Here is a 17,848-nt window from a genome sequence, read left to right on the forward strand (position 1 = left end):
AGACTAAAAACACACTTTTATAAAATGGCTTTCTTGTCTTAGTGGGTTTTAATAAAACTTAAAGATTGCTGCTTTTGTATTACGTGTATACTGTTATTTAAATCTGTTATTTACATGGTCTGATTATAACAGTTGTATTTCTGCTATGTGCTGTACAGTGCTTTGCAATACCTTTGTATAAAAAGTGCTATATAAATGCAATAAATAAATATTAAGTAAATAAATAGTGGTTGGTTGAATTTGAGTGGAGTAACAGCTGAATAACTCATTTCTATTATTATTATTATTATTATTATTATTATTATTATTATTATTATTATTTATTTCTTAGCAGACGCCCTTATCCAGGGCGTCTTACAGTCGTAAACAAAAATACATTTCAAGAATCACAGTACAAGTAATAATACAATTAAGAGCAAGATCAATATTAGTAAGATAACAGAAACAAACTGTAGTCGCGTAGCCTCTGAGCTGCTAGAGTAGAAATAGCTGGCATAGAGGCGACACAGACAGAGAAGCTCCCAGTACCTCCAGATCATCTGGACCATCGCTGTCTCATCTGAGGCCGTCTCTCCTGGGGTTCAGGACATCTCATCAAACGCCTCTGTCTGTTAATACCAGCGGCACGCGTTGTATCTAGACAATACCGTTCCATGCAGAATGCAACGTTGGGTGTTTGGAACTGATAAACGGACGTTAAGATTTGAAACGTGGTCTGGTCTCATCCTTATACGAAACAAAAGCAGTTAATTCCATGTCTAACTTCATTCTTAAATGTAAGTGTAAAACTTACAGCATAGATCATTCGATTGACCATCCGATATACCAATCCCATATCCCTGCACAGTGAATCATGTCTAATTAAAAAGAAAGGGGGAGGAAGGGGGAGAGTCCATCGTCCTGCATGTTTGCAAAAGACAGATTGCAACAAACCGCAACTTGTAACTTGATTCACAGACAAATTAATAGCATGAGATGTTGCCTGGATCGTGTATCTTGCTGAGACAGGTGCGCTGTAATAAAATACACGTGAACTCTGCTCAGTCCTAATGAAATTCCCAGTTCTGCCCCCGGGGCAGATTATATTATCTGTGTGGCGGTTCCATACTGTATTGGAAAAGCCCGACTTGAAGTTTACAATGGGAGAGTTCAAATCACGGACGGCTAGTTCAAGGGAGTGTGATAGAAGAATGATAGAATAATCGCACGAAGAGTTCTAATCTAATATGTTTGGGTGATCTCTGTGATTTGTATAACCTGAATAATGATATTATATGAAGTTTGATGTTAACAAAGTATTAGATTTACAGTGTTGAACTAACACACTGGAATGTGGCCAAGGGTCAGCAGCCCTGTTTTCAGAGAAGTGCATGAGTCAGCGACATGAGAATAGGACACTGTCTCAAATGATAATATTTTGAGACAGCGATAATTCCTCTTTTCTCCCCAGTCACTTAGCTAATATTCTTGTATTAGGGGAATCAACTTTGTGGGACCTGACAGACACTCTCTCCCTAGCAACTAGAAAAATCAACCAATCAGAAAAGTCGGTAGACAACAGTGTCAAGAATACCACAAGGTTGGTTTGAGCTGACTAAGGGAGATAAGAATTACCACAAGTCATGAACTCTGTGCAAAAACTGATTATATAAGGAACTGTTTGACTTAGTGTATTTTGAGCTTTCTTTGCGGTTGCTTGCAGAGTCTGTGTTACTCTGTTGAATGCTCCAGTCTGCAGACTAATAAAGTGTGAGTTGCTCCAACTTGTCTCTGTCTCAATCGTTCCCTCAGTACGGGACCGGTGCCTGCTCGGTTGTATGCAGAAAATTCCACCACAGGAGCTGGCAAAGTTGACCCTACCCAACACTCTTTAACCACAGCACAGAAACCAGGACCGGACGGCACAGTTGGACACTAAGCGGAGATAGACTTAGGACAGAGGTTAGAATATATATTATTTGCACAGAGAGTGGTGAGGGTACAGAATGTAGCTGAATCACTTAGACCCCGCCCCCCTCACCCACTCAGGTTCAGATCCCAGACTGAGATAAAAAAAAAAAAACTATGACAAATCATTCATAAAGGTCAGCAGTGTGGAGTAGTGGTTAGGGCTCTGGGCTCTTGACCGGAGGGTCGTGGGTTCAATCCCAGGTGGGGGGGGGGGGGACACTGCTGCTGTACCCTTGAGCAAGGTACTTTACCTAGATTGCTCCAGTAAAAACCCAACTGTATAAATGGGGAATTGTATGTAAAAAATAATGTGTAAAAAATAATGTAATTGTATGTAAAAATAATGTGATATCTTGTAACAATTGTAAGTCGCCCTGGATAAGGGCGTCTGCCAAATAAATAAATAATAATAATAATAATAATAATAATAATAATAATAATATAATAATAATAATAAATAATTGCATGATCTGACCCCAACCTATCAGCCCGACCTAATTGCCCCTCATGCTCCAAAGCACACTTTGCGCTCGTCTAGCGCAGGAATGCAACAGGTCCCTAGAGCTAATCTCAAAACATTTGGCTCAAGAGCTTTCTGCTGTTATGCCCCCAAAGCCTGGAATGCCCTCCCAGACGCAATCCGACAGGCAGACTCAACACTTTCTGTTGGTCAGTTACTGAAAACCCATCTGTTCAGAGCTGCCTTTAACTGTTAGAACTGTCCTTGTGTTCTTTCTATGTGAAGCGCTCTGCGATGTGAACACATGAAGGGCGCTATATCAATGCAAGATAGATAGATAGATAGATAGATAGATAGATAGATAGATAGATAGATAGATAGATAGATAGATATTTTGACACTTTTCCCAGATTTTCCGTTCCAGCGTTTTGATTTCATATGCACAACAAATCAAAACTACAAAAGCAATGAGGTGTATTATAGCAATTATTTTTTATATAACATAATAAACACACGAATTTTCTTTCTGTATAAACATTCGTTTTAAAAAAAACAATAACATTTTTTAACAAAATAAATAACTGAAATAAAATAAAAATAACTAACTGAATTGGCATTGTGGTGTTCAGTATGATTTCATATCCAAAAAGTCGAATTATTATTATTATTATTATTATTATTATTATTATTATTATTATTATTATTATTATTATTATTATTATTATTATTTTATTTCATAGCAGACGCCCTTATCCAGGGCGACTTACAATTGTTACAAGATTACACTATTACACTTACCAATAGAACAGAAGTATTTTACTTTTAAATTAGGGTAGCCCCCTGCCCCTGTTTTCCCTGGATCGTCCAGGTTTTGAGGAAGGTGTCCCGGGAATTCAACACGTCATCCCAGGACACGAAAATGCCAGAACCACAAACTGAGAACAAGTTAGAGAAATGCGAATGCAATATTACTGCAATTGACGCACAGTAGTAATTGTTTGTCAATCCTACATAATTAATATTATCAGCGTTTCCTAGTACGAACATAAGAAGAACATAAGAACGTTTACAAACGAGAGGAGGCCCCATTCGGCCCATCTTGCTCGTTTGGTTGTTAGTAGCTTATTGATCCCAGAATCTCATCAAGCAGCTTCTTGAAGGATCCCAGGGTGTCAGCTTCAACAACATTACTGGGGAGTTGGTTCCAGACCCTCACGATTCTCTGTGTAAAAAAAGTGCCTCCTATTTTCTGTTCTGAATGCCCCTTTATCTAATCTCCATTTGGGTGGATGCAGAATTTCTAAAGAGAGTTTAAACTTGCAACTCCACTTGCGTTTGGAGTTGTTTTTTTCTACCTCAAGGAACCCTAAATAGAACTTCATTTTTTATTTTAAAAAAATTATTTCGCTGTATAACATGAACCTCGAGAAAGGACTCGTTTAAACCGACAAACAAACCGAAACTTTTTAAAGTCTCTCACAGAAATCATAAACGTCAATAAACGTTCTTACCGTTAGTCGCCTACGGGTATTGATGTTGTCCAGACCACGTTACCAAGCTCGGGCGAGGAGTTGACTCAATCGCCCCTCCAGTGAGATTTTCTTCCGCTAACACAGCACAATGTCTGCTGGTTGTTTTAATGTAATAAATATTACAGAGTTTGCAAACAGTCGAGGTCCGGCTTCACACAAACAGCTCTCTTGCGAGCGCTTCCGTACGCGCACACACACACACACACACACACACACACACACAAAGCCTCGTCTCTCAAGAGCTACCTCAGCTGAACACGATCTCCACACCTTGACACCGGCTGTCACAGCAGCTTGCAGGTAAGTTTATACCACCGAACACATGTCCGCAATGAATATTTAATAGCCGTTCCTCTCCAGCTCTCCCCAGGTCCCTCACAGCCCCGACCACCACCACACGCGCGGTGTCCTTCTCGTTTTCTGTCGATATGTTTCCAGCTGCGGTGCTTAAAAACCATCACCACCTCAATCATGATAAAACCGGCTTTGAGAGCCGTTCTGAGCAATTGCGACTCCAGAACGTCTCTCTATTGTTGTAAAAAAAAAATGCATAAAGTAGCTGTCAAATATATTGTTTTGTTATTTTATACAATTCAAATGATAATTTCCTTTATTTGCTAAATTCGCCATAGTTTTCAATATGCTTACCATACCCCCGCGCCCAGATAAAAGTTCATAAATGGAGGCTTTATTTTAGTGAATTAAAATGAGCTCAAAGTGCAGTTGCAGCATTATGCCACAGGGTGTCACTGTTTAGTCTCCAATGAATGTCCGAGCTGTTTCGAGGAGTCCCAGCGTGGAGTTACTGTACTACACTGTTTCGACCACAGCCTGGTTGCGTACCTTGAGTAGTGAAGCACAACACTTAAGGGTGCATTTCCCGTTTATCTAGGGGATTAACTCGAACGTGCTAAAATGCTTTCTGCAGCTCCTCTATGCAAATACACAGTAATTAGAGACACAGTTTGAAGTGCTATTGTATGCATTATGATTTATCTTAATGCATGCTGGTGGGATGTGTTCTTTGCTGTAGTGCAGTTTGATTGCAAAGGGGAACTTCTTCTCAAAGAAACGGAAGGTTTCGTTTCTATGCAGTTCAGCAGTACAGCCGCCCACGTATTCTCTATACAGATGTGGTTACTATTACGCAGTTCAGCTCGGGTTCAGCTCTTCATAATCTTTTCTTCAGTCCCCTCAGGTTTCTGCATATGGACTGAATTATCATAAAATAAAACAAGGAAGGTTTTTTTTTTTTTTGGAAAAAATGAGAGAAAACAGCTCGTGACCAGGTCATGGGACACATCATATGATTGCAGCAGAGGCTCACGGGAGCTGGCGCGTCCTTTCGGCTCAGGAATTTCTCTTGCTCGGAAACAGTCGAGGTAATGCCGATCTGTTTGCTCGTTCTGGATTTTAATATTCTTAAAGGAACAGCGCGTCTCATTCTGTAGCTTGGAAATTGAGCTAGGACCGGTACTTCACATTTTTTTTTGCCTTTAAAAAATAAATAAATAGAAAGACCTGCCGCATGTAGCACACACTTTTGGCTAAAGTCGACTGCCATTGTAAGGAAATTCATTGCTAAGTCTATGTTACGCATATAAACATTATCGTTACACAACAGTGTAGGAGCTAGTTACAAACTGACTTCACATGGGGAGCGGTTATCTAATGTTCTGGGAGAAACCTCAGGTGTGGAGATGGTCTGTCGTTAGGGGAGGATTCAGAGTACCTGTCTTATATATCTTGCCTAACTGTGTGTATGTGTGTGTGTGTGTGTGTGTGTGTGTGTGTGTGTGTGTGTGTGTGTGTGTGTGTGTGTGTGTGATGCTTTCCTAACTAATCAATTTCTTGTTGTGAGTTGCAATGTTGCATCGGACACAACAGGGATCGCTTCAACACATATCAAACTTTTAAAAGTTTGCTCTAAGACGTTGAAGAGGCAGGAAATATGTGACGTGGTATCAGAAGGGTTAAGGACGACTGGGTGGTGTTCTGAGCACAGTACGCTGTAGTGAGAACTGCTTGAAATGTGTTTCTCAAGAGATACTTAGGACGCTGTTATGTCTAGTTTGAGGCGAAAATGCGTAATTAACAACAACCCCTTATGAGAGAATCTCCATCTTTGAGAAAGTTCTATAATCATGCTGACGTGTTGATTTGCCTATTTGTTGCTATGCTACTCCTGTATAAATATCGTGCTACCTTGTCAATAAGAGCGAGTGTGTTCACGTGACCGCTGCTGCTCTTCCCTCGCACGCATAGTAATAACGCTTCTTGAAAATGCTGCCGGGTGGAGTCATCAGTCATTTCATATTAAACGCGAATTTACCAACTACAATGTGTTTCTTTCAGAACTGCATATTTGAGACCTCTATTATTATTATTATTATTTCTTAGCAGACGCCCTCATCCAGGGCGACTTATAATTGTTACAAGATATCACATTATTTTTACATACAATTACCCATTTATACAGTTGGGTTTTTACTGGAGCAATCTAGGTAAAGTACCTTGCTCAAGGGTACAGCAGCAGTGTCCCCCCCCCCACCTGGGATTGAACCCACGACCCTCCGGCCAAGAGTCCAGAGCTCCTAACCACTACTCCACATGGAAGCTGACCAATGAAAAGGGTTCGAGGACGATCACCAAATGTGTTGCAAAGGTTTGATTGTAAAAAGGGGGGTCTGACAAAATATAGATGGAGAGAATGATCGAGGCAGCTCGACAGAGCGAACAGTGTAACAAAGGGCTGCTATAATGCAGAAGTGCTGGGGTGAGACAGCTGAGTGCTGGGAATAGGAGCTTCAACAAGGAACAGAAGCCAAACCCAACAACAGCTTCTGCAATTTAATTAATATACCGCTTGGAGGAAGTCGTCTTTCCACTTTGAGTTCAAAATCCCAGAAATAAAAATCCTCTGGGGTTATTTGTAAAATCTCACACTGTAAGATACAACCCTACAAATAAACATGTTGTTTAATTCAATACTTTTGATACAGTAAGAATTTTGAATATATTTTCTGATGCCTTATTGGTGTTAAAAACATTATCTCCAGTCCAGGACAGGCTTGAGGTATGGAGACTGAACTGCTCCCTCCCTCCCTCCCTCCCTCACCCCCCTAAGAGAAAGGGTGCTCCCTCCAGTCCAGGGCAGGCTTGAGGCACGGAGACTGAACTGCTCCCTCCCTCCCTCCCTCACCCCCCTAAGAGAAAGGGTGCTTCCTCCAGTCCAGGGCAGGCTTGAGGCACGGAGACTGAACTGCTCCCTCCCTCCCTCCCTCACCCCCCTAAGAGAAAGGGTGCTCCCTCCAGTCCAGGGCAGGCTTGAGGTATGGAGACTGAACTGCTCCCTCCCTCCCTCCCTCACCCCCCTAAGAGAAAGGGTGCTCCCTCCAGTCCAGGGCAGGCTTGAGGCACGGAGACTGAACTGCTCCCTCCCTCACCCCCCTAAGAGAAAGGGTGCTCCCTCCAGTCCAGGGCAGGCTTGAGGCACGGAGACTGAACTGCTCCCTCCCTCCCTCCCTCACCCCCCTAAGAGAAAGGGTGCTCCCTCCAGTCCAGGGCAGGCTTGAGGTATGGAGACTGAACTGCTCCCTCCCTCCCTCCCTCACCCCCCTAAAAGAAAGGGTGCTCCCTCCAGTCCAGGGCAGGCTTGAGGCACGGAGACTGAACTGCTCCCTCCCTCACCCCCCTAAGAGAAAGGGTGCTCCCTCCAGTCCAGGGCAGGCTTGAGGCACGGATGATGATGATGATGATGATGATGATGATGATGATGATGATGTCTCAGTTGTAATATTGGAGGTGATGCTGAGCTGTTGTCCATGTCTGTACACATCCCTGCTGTCCAGAGTATGTGTTACACAGTGACCACGGGATGCCCAGGGTCACTGACGCAAGCCCCCAGGAGGGAAGTGGAGCCACAGGGGGCTGAGTAACACTGGAAAAACTGTGAGCCATGAGACACGATGTGAGAGTGAGTGCAACACAGGGAGCATGCAATTACACAATTAATACACACACACACACACACACACACTGAGACACGTATGCGCACACACACACTGAGACACACATACACTGAGACACACACACATATATATAACACACACACACTGAGACACACAGACATATATATAACACACACACACTGAGACACACACACATATATACACACACACATTGAGACACACACACACATATATATAACACACACACACTGAGACACACACACATATATACACACACACATTGAGACACACACACACATATATATAACACACACACACTGAGACACACACACATATATACACACACACATTGAGACACACACACACATATATATAACACACACACACTGAGACACACACACATATATACACACACACATTGAGACACACACACACATATATATAACACACACACACTGAGACACACACACATATATACACACACACACACACATATACACACACACACACATATATAACACACACACACTGAGACACACACACATATATACACACACACACACATATATAACACACACACACTGAGACACACACATATAACACACACACACACATATATACACACACATATAACACACACACACACACATATATGTATCAGTTTTAAATACATTCTATAATATTTCAACATCCTTTACATTGTTTAAAGTTATTAATATCCTCATTAAATTGAATAATATCCAATGTTTTGATTCAAACACAGGCTCCCTTGAGAAAGATATGTACAACATATCGAAACGGTGGGCAGCTGGCTCTTTGAGCCCGATCAAACTGACGCCACAATTAAAGTTTTGAAAATGAGGGAGAGTCTGCACTTAATGAGCGCGACTTGAGAAGCCCTGTTATATTATACGATCTCAGTAAAGGACGCATATCATGCACGTACGTATGATGCTGCTAACGTTGTTGCAGAACACAATAATACAGTCAAACTATCTCTGAGCAGACACGCAGAGGTGAAGCAGGGTGATTCGCTCCAGGAGGTGTGAGAATTCACAACACAAAACTCCACGATGAAATAGAGCCCGACGCTTGAGCAGGAGGTTACATATTTTACCCCCTGCCTGGGAGTGAAAAAACAGGCTGTAGCAACTCTGAGGCAGTCAAAATAGCTGTACGTAATAACACAATATATATATATTTGAAGATAATTGTGAGGGTCTGGAACCAACTCCCCGGTAATGTTGTAGACACCCTGTGAACTTGCTAAACGCACTGTTACAGTTTTGTATAAAAATGCCAATACAAAATAAGCGATTCCCCGGGACGCCTGCTAACCTACACTTCAGTCATGTGCAGCGCGAAGATTTTTTTTCCAAGTTAATCGGTTCCATCTGGATTCGGGGCTTACCAAAAACAAAAATGTTCCTCTCCTCTCCTCCCCTCCCCTCCCCTCCTCCCTAGCCTTCAGGATCACTTCCTGAAACTCGCCGTCCTTATATAGAGGTTAAAATTCGAGAAGAGAACCAGACAAAGAAATTCATTCAACAGCTTCAACCTCACCTTACCGGCTAGGTAAAGTATCGGAATTTATATGCGTATAGTCTTTCTCTCCTTATAGAAGTTTACTCCGCATTCTCGTACATTTACACCGTACCTTTCTACCCATAATGTTCCCATGGTAACACTGCGCATTTGCCATAGTTTACCCTGGTTTGACATCTTTTTGGATACGTTTGTGTGTGCGTTTCCATATTTCTCTGTTCTTTGCAATGCTTGCCTAAGCTTTACTATGCTTTCACTGTGCTTTATTACACTTTGCTGTGCTTTTACTGAGGGAAGCGTTATCTCGTCTTTTTGTCTTGTAAATCTGAATTTACTTGTGTTTTTCTGATCATTTTTAAAATGTATTTATTTTTGAAAAATAATTCCAGCGCTATAATATATACTATAGTTGTACCATGTTAAGTTTCATGTCTGTGAATCTGTTTAATTTATTTTTTTCAAAGTTAAGGCAGAACAACACCTCGAACTCCAGAGTTCACACAAAACTGTTTTAACATTTCTAAAAATATATATATAATTAAAATTGTAACTATAACTTCTCGGCTACTCTGTCCTGTAAGCGATAAGCGGACATCTGGAATTGAAAGCGAAAGAGTTCTAAAATAACACTTGTTTTGATTTTTTTAATCTCTTAAGAACTGTCCTTTGCGCAAACCAAACTCAAAAAAGCGACACGTCGCAAGAAAAGAAAAAAAACAGGAACGTGAATTGTTATTTTTTTGCCGTTTGCTCTGGTTTTAAAATGCAAAGGCCTTTTTTAACGAGCCGCTGGGCGGGCGGCACGCCAGATCTGCAGGAATACTTTCCAGTAAGGCTCTGCTTTTCGCTTCCTCTTTTATTTAACCCATCGAGGGATGCTGGGCTGTGAACAGTTCAGAAACACGCGTGGGTTCAGCGGCCAAGTACGTCTCTCTGCACTGAAGCTGTCCTATGCGCGAAAATAGGACATTAATTAGCAAGGGTCCATTTTTCTTTTAAAAAAATGTTTTAGGATTAAGGACGAGGGACAGCATTCGTGTTTCCTGACCTAATGTATTGAACTTTGTTTAAAGCAGCTCCCATCTATAATTCAAGTTATATTATTATTATTATTATTATTATTATTATTATTATTATTAGGTAGACGCCTTTATCCAAGGTGGCTTACAGGTGTTATGGGGCAATACAAGGTTACCGTGTAAAAATATTTTTAAATCCGCTGCATTTTACAGCGAGTCTGATAATACTACTAGACTACAATACGAGGTAAGAAGTCATGATACATGTGCTCGTGTACTTGTGGGTCAGGGTTTGCCAGATTTCTGACAGAAAAATAGCGACCTCGTTCTTCGAAACAAGCCCAAAACAAGCCCATGTTAGAGTATGGGCGTTTATGCAAATCACAACCCGCGACTCTCAACAAAACAAGCCCAATCCTGTTTATTATAAGCGGACTTGGCAACTCTGTTCTGGGCTCCGTGACACCGGATGGCTTTTATACTGTAAGAAAAACTCCCAATCCAAAAGCTATCTTCTTAAAAGCGTGTGGTCTGTAGCGTTTGGGTAACTGCATAGCAAATCCGGATCAACGATGAACAGTAATAAAGAAACGATTTGAAAGCCTTGTGGAAATAAAATATATTGCAACCTGTTGGGAAAATATGTTGACGTCTGTTTCAGTATAGTGGAAAATATATGAAATATATTTACCGCGTGTATATTCTTCCAAATATATTTTCAGTTGTGTAAAATCATATTAGAAATACATGTATATAAGTATACTTCACAATATAATGTATTTCGTTTTAAGCGTGGCTCACACCTTCTTTATTTCCCAGAATCATGTGGTACGGAACTCTGCTGGTGCTGGTCGCCATGGCGATGCCCGTGTCTGCCCAGGATTGGTCCCTGGACTCAGAGTGGGAGGAGTGGAAGCAGACCTATAGGAAGCAGTACAACGGCATGGTAGGGGCGTGTCTTACTGAACACGCGTTGCTCCATCCAATCGGCGTTCAGACCGACAGTAAAATGTGTAGTGCTGGCAGAAGCTTGGGCGACTCTTGTTCAAATATTCTATAAAGTGTTTCCCTAGCTTTGAATTAGCTGGCACACAAAAGTGCAATATGGCTCATACGGTGGCAGTGTGGAGTAGTGGTCAGGGCTCTGGACACTTGACCGGAGGGTCGTGGGTTCAATCCCAGGTGGGGGACACTGCTGCTGTACCCTTGAGCAAGGTACTTTACCTAGATTGCTTCAGTAAAAACCCAACTGTATAAATGGGGGATTGTATGTAACAAATAATATAATTGTATGTAAAAATAATGTGATATCTTGTAACAATTGTAAGTCACCCTGGATAAGAGCATCTGTAAAGAAATTAATAATATTATCCAATCAAGATTATCTTGAATCATGTTTTAACTCACATTAATTGCAGCTAGCTCATTGCACTAGCTTGTAGTATCGTTCATATCTCCCATAACCCACTGCTGCTCCCGAATGTCTAAGCGTTCCACTGACTGTGCCATGTTGTCAACACGCAGAACGAAGAGGTGATCCGCCGGTCCGTCTGGGAGAAGAACATGAAGCTGATCGCAGCCCACAACCAGGAATACCAACTGGGAATGCACTCCTACGAACTGGGAATGAACCAGCTGGGAGACATGGTAACAACCCACCCCCCCCACCCCACCCCACCCAACTTAACCTACCCTTCCAATGCTGCAGGTGACCTGCAGTGTCTCTGAAGACTGTCTCCTGGGGGGGTGTCTCCTTACAGGGTTCAGTTTCCAGTCATGAGGTTTAAAACCAAGGTGCTGTTGTAAGGGGCGGCAGCAGCTGTTGATGATGCATAGTTCACCCTCTGGTCTCTGTAAGTCGCTTTGGATAAAAACGACTGCTAAATGCCCCATTAATAATAATATTAATAACAGAGGCTAGATCAGCCAATGTGACTTTATAGCAGAGCCAGCTGCTGCTTTGTATTGTATTGTATTGTGTGGTTGGCAATACACCAGCTGTGCACTAGATGGCACTGTCGCTCACCAATATAAAATATATATATATATATATATAAAGTCTATGGCAGGCAAGCGGAACAGTGGAGCGGTTCCGGAACTCAAAGCCCCTTCGATACAGACTCCTCAAAAAGATCAAACATAAAACTGGAACAAGAGTCATTCAGAAAGATTTTAAACGCCGTTAAACGGTAACAGACGGTTAAGAATACGAAGAAAATGGTTCAAGGGATACTTTGTCATTTTATTTGGAGCCTTTTTCAAACTGGCATCTCCCTGTTCATTTAATTTTTCTCTTTAACTATATTGTTATGATAACTGACTCTGATTTCATTTTCTATGCATTGAGCTTCACAGCTGGCTTGAAATTTCACTTCTCTGATTACAGGAAACGCGTCTCACTTACTCGACTGTCCTCAAAGCAGGACGCGGAAGTTCGTAGCCAAAACGAAGGATTGACACTTTTCTTTCAGTGTAGAAATACTGATTTAAAATCTGATGACTTGAATACAGCTTGGGCATTTTCAAAATGGATTTGGCACTGAATGGGCTAATCTGATTTCATGCAGTCTGGAGCCTGAGATCTTAAAAAAAGTTATTTAAAAACCCTTCATAAAGGTACGCTCGCAGTCTGATTAGATGGGCTGGTTTGATGTCATGCAGCATTGATGCGTGATAATTACCATCAGGACACAGTCAACAGAAAACTGAGGATCCGTGTGGTGATGGATAGGGGATAAGCATAACGACCTGCTTTGAAATTGGTTAAGGTCATTTTTATTGCTGTTTGCATCCATTATTTGTCATCCTGCATTCCTGCCTTTGATAGACCACGGAGGAGGTGGCTGAGAAGATGACTGGCCTTCAGATGCCGCTCTCCAGAGACCCCGACAACACCTTCATCCCCGACCCCAACATGGAGCTCCCCAAGTCAGTGGATTACAGAAAGAAGGGCTACGTCACTCCCGTGCGCAACCAGGTAACCAGCACTTCCTGTCGGAGGAATCCCCGCCCACCAGACCCGAGCTCTTTCTTTCACCCCGCTTTCTTCACGCTTCACCACTAGAGGGCGATATAAGAATATATATAAGGGATGGAAATAAGACTCCTGTTGCATCATCCTGGTTTTTACTAGGAGTTTAAAAATAAGACGCACCTGAGCTTGTTAACTAGCCACGCTGTGGCTTATCGAGCTTGTAGTAAAACCTGGATTGGGTGAAACTGCTATGCAATAGGAGTCTTATTACGATACGCAGGAGAAACCGGCTTCCAGCACAATTTAGAGCTGATTTAAGATTTCCTTACCTATAAGACGTTACACAGTCTTGCTAGGTTCCATCTCACAGAATATACTCATCTCCATACATCCCTGGCTGTGCATTACACTCACAGGAGGCCAGCATTTATTTATTATTCACGTATTTATTTATTTATGTGTTTCTTAATTTTAATTTACAAAAATGATGCTATAATTGCCTATAAGCTTGCCTGTAAGCTGCCTGCGTTGTCCTCCGATGCTGTAGCTCTGAGGCGGCTGCACGGTGAGTCTGCAGAGTGTAAAGAAGCGGGCGGCTGACGGCACACGCTTCGGAGGACAGCGTGGGTTCCTCTTCGCCTCTCCCGAGTCAGCGCGGGGGTGCTAGCGGTGGGCTGAGCCTAAAAATAATTGGACATTACTAAATTAGGGAGAAAACAATAAAAATAATTAGCGACCACTACATTTAAAAAACAGAATCACTTAAAGGCAGCGTTGGTGTAAATTAATTAATTGAACCCCCTGATGTGGGGGAACTCAAGCTGGGGGCCCCCCAGGGGTTCCCCGGGCCCCAGCTTGAGAACCCCCTGCTCTAGAAAACCTCTCAATGCTCCCGCTTGCTTCTGATGCGTCGAGCAGTGTGTGTAATGCTGTGCTCACTCCCAACAGGGTTCCTGTGGCTCCTGCTGGGCGTTCAGCTCTGTGGGGGCCCTTGAGGGCCAGCTCAAGAAGACCACGGGCCAGCTGGTCGAGCTCAGCCCCCAGAACCTGGTGGACTGTACCACCGACAATGACGGCTGTGGGGGGGGCTACATGACCAACGCATTCAAATACGTCCAGGGGAATAATGGCATCGATTCGGAAGAGGCGTACCCCTACACCGGAGAGGTGAGCTCTTCCAAAGTGTAGAATTAAGAACATTAGCGCGGCGATTTCAAGCAAATCCTTTTTTTTATGGTGCATGCTATAGGTTTAGAGACCGCCTGTGTATGTGGGTAATATTAGCAGAAGAGGCTGAAAGTAAGGGTCTGTTTGTGGGCTGTGAGCAGAGGTGCAGTCCTAAATCCGAAGAGTGCCAGAACACCACTAAAATATTGATTTTCTTAAATGAGAATTATGATACGGGCTCACAGTTTATTGGTTTACATCTAGTGACACTTTTAACGGGAAATGCATTAAATCAGAGGAGGCTGTGTGGTCCAGTGTTTAAAGAAAAGGGCTTGTAACCAGGAGGTCCCCGGTTCAAATCCCACCTCAGCCACTGACTCATTGTGTGACCCTGAGCAAGTCACTTGACCTCCTTGTGCTCCGTCTTTCGGGTGAGATGTAATTGTAAGTGACTCTGCAGCTGATGCATAGTTCACACACCCAAGTCTCTGTAAGTCGCCTTGGATAAAGGCGTCTGCTAAATAAACAAATAATAATAATAATTGACCCCGTGCACCACAGACGAGCACCTTAACCACTGTGCAAAAGAGCCAGGCTCATCTCAATTCGCCGACAGGAGACAGGAGCTGTAACGGCAGAGCGTCCCACAACCCTGCCCCCTTACACTGATCGTGAGCGGGCTAGAATTCATGTTAACGAGCTCAGTGGCAGCTCTGTTTAGATCCATTAAGATGAAGTGAACTGGACAGCAAGAACAGATAAAGGCCGTTTAACCCTTTCAAGGCTCATCCCTCGCTAGCACCAGCACCATTTGAAAGCAGAGAATCTAGTTTTTGAAATGTTCCCAGTGTTTTAGATCCTGCTAGGTCACTGCCTGGTTGGCTATTCCGTGCATTTATAACTCTCTATCTGTGTAAAAAAAACTGTTTGAAACTCTACCTCGGCTTCCATTTCATACCTTCTTGTTCTTCTCTCTCTGCTAAATTTGAAGTCGCGTCTCGGGTTGACTTTATCGAGACCGTTTCTGGTTTTAAAGACTCATCAAGTCCCCTCTTTCCCTTCTTTTTTCCAGGCTGTAATTATTTGAACCTGTCCTCATCGCTCATGTCATTAGTCCTAGTTGCCCTTCTCTGTGCCTTCGAGGGCAGTGATGTCATCGTTAATGCCTTTGTCTCGGTGTCGCCCCCTATTTGCAGCAGGGGGAGTGCATCTACAACAAGACCGGCCAGGCTGCCACGTGCAAAGGCTTCAAGGAGATCCCAGAGGGCAACGAGCGGGCACTGCAGTCAGCCGTGGCCAAGGTGGGGCCCGTGTCCGTGGGCATTGATGCCACTCTCTACTCCTTCCAGTTCTACAAGAGAGGTGAGGCTGGGAGTGGGCTGCATTTTCAGTCATCAAGATAATCACCACCAAATGTTCCAGACTTTGTAAGAAAGTGGCTATGAAAAGGACGATACCCCTGCAGATTTTGTTTAGCTGGTACATCCTGCGGTTACCCTATTCAGCCACCAGAGGGTGCCATTGTCACAAACGCCAATCCAAGCCCTGTTGTTGTGGAATGTATCAGTGAGATGTATGGCTAACGATGCAGACCTAAATCTGAAGCTATTGGAAATGCAGATTTTCCACTTCTAGTAACACCTGTAACAGGTAATACATGTATCTCATTTCTACAAGCATTTCCACACAGCGTTGTTCTCCATCTCGTCAGAATGCTTTATAGTGTGTGTGCGTGCGTGTGTGTGTGTGTGCGTGCGTGCGTGCGTGCGTGCGTGCGTGCGTGCGTGCGTGCGTGCGTGCGTGTGTGTGTGTGTCAGTGGCTTCGTTTGTCTTTGTGTTCACAGTCCTAGTCGATGCCCTGTTGCTGTCGTCTTCGTCTGCATTTTTTAACCTTCTTAAAGATAACAGAAATTCCTAATACTCCTTCCATTGCATCAAGAGGACTGACGGACTGACTCAGAGAGTCGAGCGGGAGATGGGAGTCATGTGACTTCGCCTGCCTGTTCCGTGTGTTCTAGCTCCACTACACGCCTGTGTTATAGCATGTTCATTTGGGATACTCTGCTCTGTTCCAGGCGTCTACTATGACCCTGCTTGCAACAAAGATGACATCAACCACGCTGTCCTGGCTGTGGGGTACGGATCCTACAAAGGGAAGAAATACTGGATTATCAAGAACAGGTACATTTCCTCCAACACAGCAGAACCTCAGAGCTGCTATTATTATTGTTATTATTATTATTATTATTATTATTATTATTATTATTATTATTATTATTAGTTTATTTAGCAGACTCCTTTATCCAAGGCTTCTTACAGAGACTAGGGTGTGTGAACTATGCATCAGCTGCAGAGTCACTTACAATTACGTCTCACCCGAAAGACGGAGCACAAGGAGGCTAACAGCAAACTTTGATGTCATTTCTGCTGCCGGTGAAATTGTCCCCTGCCTTTTTGGGGCCCCCTGTCCTGTCGGTAACCAATCAGCTGCTTCCCTTAATGACTGAAGCGCTTTGCAGCCAATGAGCAGACGCTGCTGGGAGATCTCTCAGTTGAATGCGCGTTTCATTTTGTACTTTTGTTTTTTTCTCTCCCGCAGCTGGAGTGAAGACTGGGGGAACAAAGGCTATATCCTGATGGCAAGAAACCGGAATAACATGTGTGGCATCGCAAACCTGGCCAGCTACCCCATTATGTGAAGAGGGAGAGGAGAGGGGGAGGGAGAGGAGAGAGGGGAGAGGAAAGATGAGAGGAGAGGGGGAGGGAGAGGAGGAGAGGAGAGAGGAGGAGAGGGGAGGGGCAGGGAGAGGAGAGGAGGGGAGAGAGGGGAGGAGGAGAGGGGAGGAGGAGAGAGGAGAAAAGGGGAGAGGAGAAGAGGATAGGAGAGGAGATGAGAGGAGGGGAGAGGGGAGAGGAGAGGAGAGAAGGAGAGGAGAGGGGCAGAGAGAGGAGAGGGGGAGGGAGAGGAGGAGAGGGGAGAGGAGGGGAGAGGGGCAGGGGGAGGAGAGGAGAGGAGGGGAGAGAAAGGGAGACCATAGGAACTATTTTTAAGTGTTTAAAATGGTAAATATTGCATGCGGAGGAATTTTCTGTTGTGCAGTTCTGCATAGGAATGTATAGAGACAGTATCCCATTTGAAACACGCACTGTAGTACAGGACAGGGTATTGAAATTCTCAATGCATTCATCTTAAGGTAGATTTCGAATCATATTCATAAGCGAAACTGCAC

The 17,848-nt window shown here is 43.4% G+C and overlaps 2 protein-coding genes and 1 long non-coding RNA gene across 4 annotated transcripts in view; 2 read left to right on the forward strand and 1 right to left on the reverse strand.

Annotated features, from left to right (window-relative positions):
• Nucleotides 1-4,399, reverse strand: part of LOC117962750 (leucine-rich repeat and immunoglobulin-like domain-containing nogo receptor-interacting protein 1) — a 14,101-nt gene extending 9,702 nt beyond the window's left edge. Inside the window, exon 1 of one of the 2 annotated variants that reach the window (XM_059007693.1) lies at nt 3,922-4,399. The gene's annotated coding sequence lies outside the window, so the exon portion shown is untranslated. Of the gene's footprint in view, nt 1-528; nt 789-3,921 lie in introns of those variants that run through there. The other variant, XM_059007694.1, reaches the window with a different exon arrangement.
• LOC131705298 (uncharacterized) overlaps nt 1-17,848 on the forward strand; it is a 141,010-nt gene that overhangs the window by 34,011 nt on the left and 89,151 nt on the right. The gene's annotated exons all lie outside the window — the stretch shown is intronic.
• On the forward strand, nt 9,357-17,372 carry LOC117971318 (cathepsin K-like). The gene is made up of 8 exons (XM_059007703.1): nt 9,357-9,488; nt 11,297-11,423; nt 12,002-12,124; nt 13,305-13,454; nt 14,400-14,618; nt 15,815-15,980; nt 16,694-16,799; nt 17,218-17,372. The coding sequence occupies exons 2-8, from the start codon at nt 11,301-11,303 to the stop codon at nt 17,315-17,317; spliced, it is 987 nt and encodes a 328-aa protein (XP_058863686.1). The 5' UTR covers nt 9,357-9,488; nt 11,297-11,300; the 3' UTR covers nt 17,318-17,372.

The sequence above is a fragment of the Acipenser ruthenus genome, chromosome 35, assembly GCF_902713425.1.
Source record: "Acipenser ruthenus chromosome 35, fAciRut3.2 maternal haplotype, whole genome shotgun sequence".
In the NCBI taxonomy this organism is placed as follows: domain Eukaryota; kingdom Metazoa; phylum Chordata; class Actinopteri; order Acipenseriformes; family Acipenseridae; genus Acipenser; species Acipenser ruthenus.

Coding starts and splice junctions, on each gene's coding strand:
- LOC117971318 (XM_059007703.1), top strand. CDS start 11,301: ATGTGGTACGGAACTCTGCTGGTGCTGGTCGCCATGGCGATGCCCGTG. Junction 11,424..12,001: donor GGAAGCAGTACAACGGCATG/GTAGGGGCGTGT, acceptor GTCAACACGCAG/AACGAAGAGGTGATCCGCCG. Junction 12,125..13,304: donor TGAACCAGCTGGGAGACATG/GTAACAACCCAC, acceptor TGCCTTTGATAG/ACCACGGAGGAGGTGGCTGA.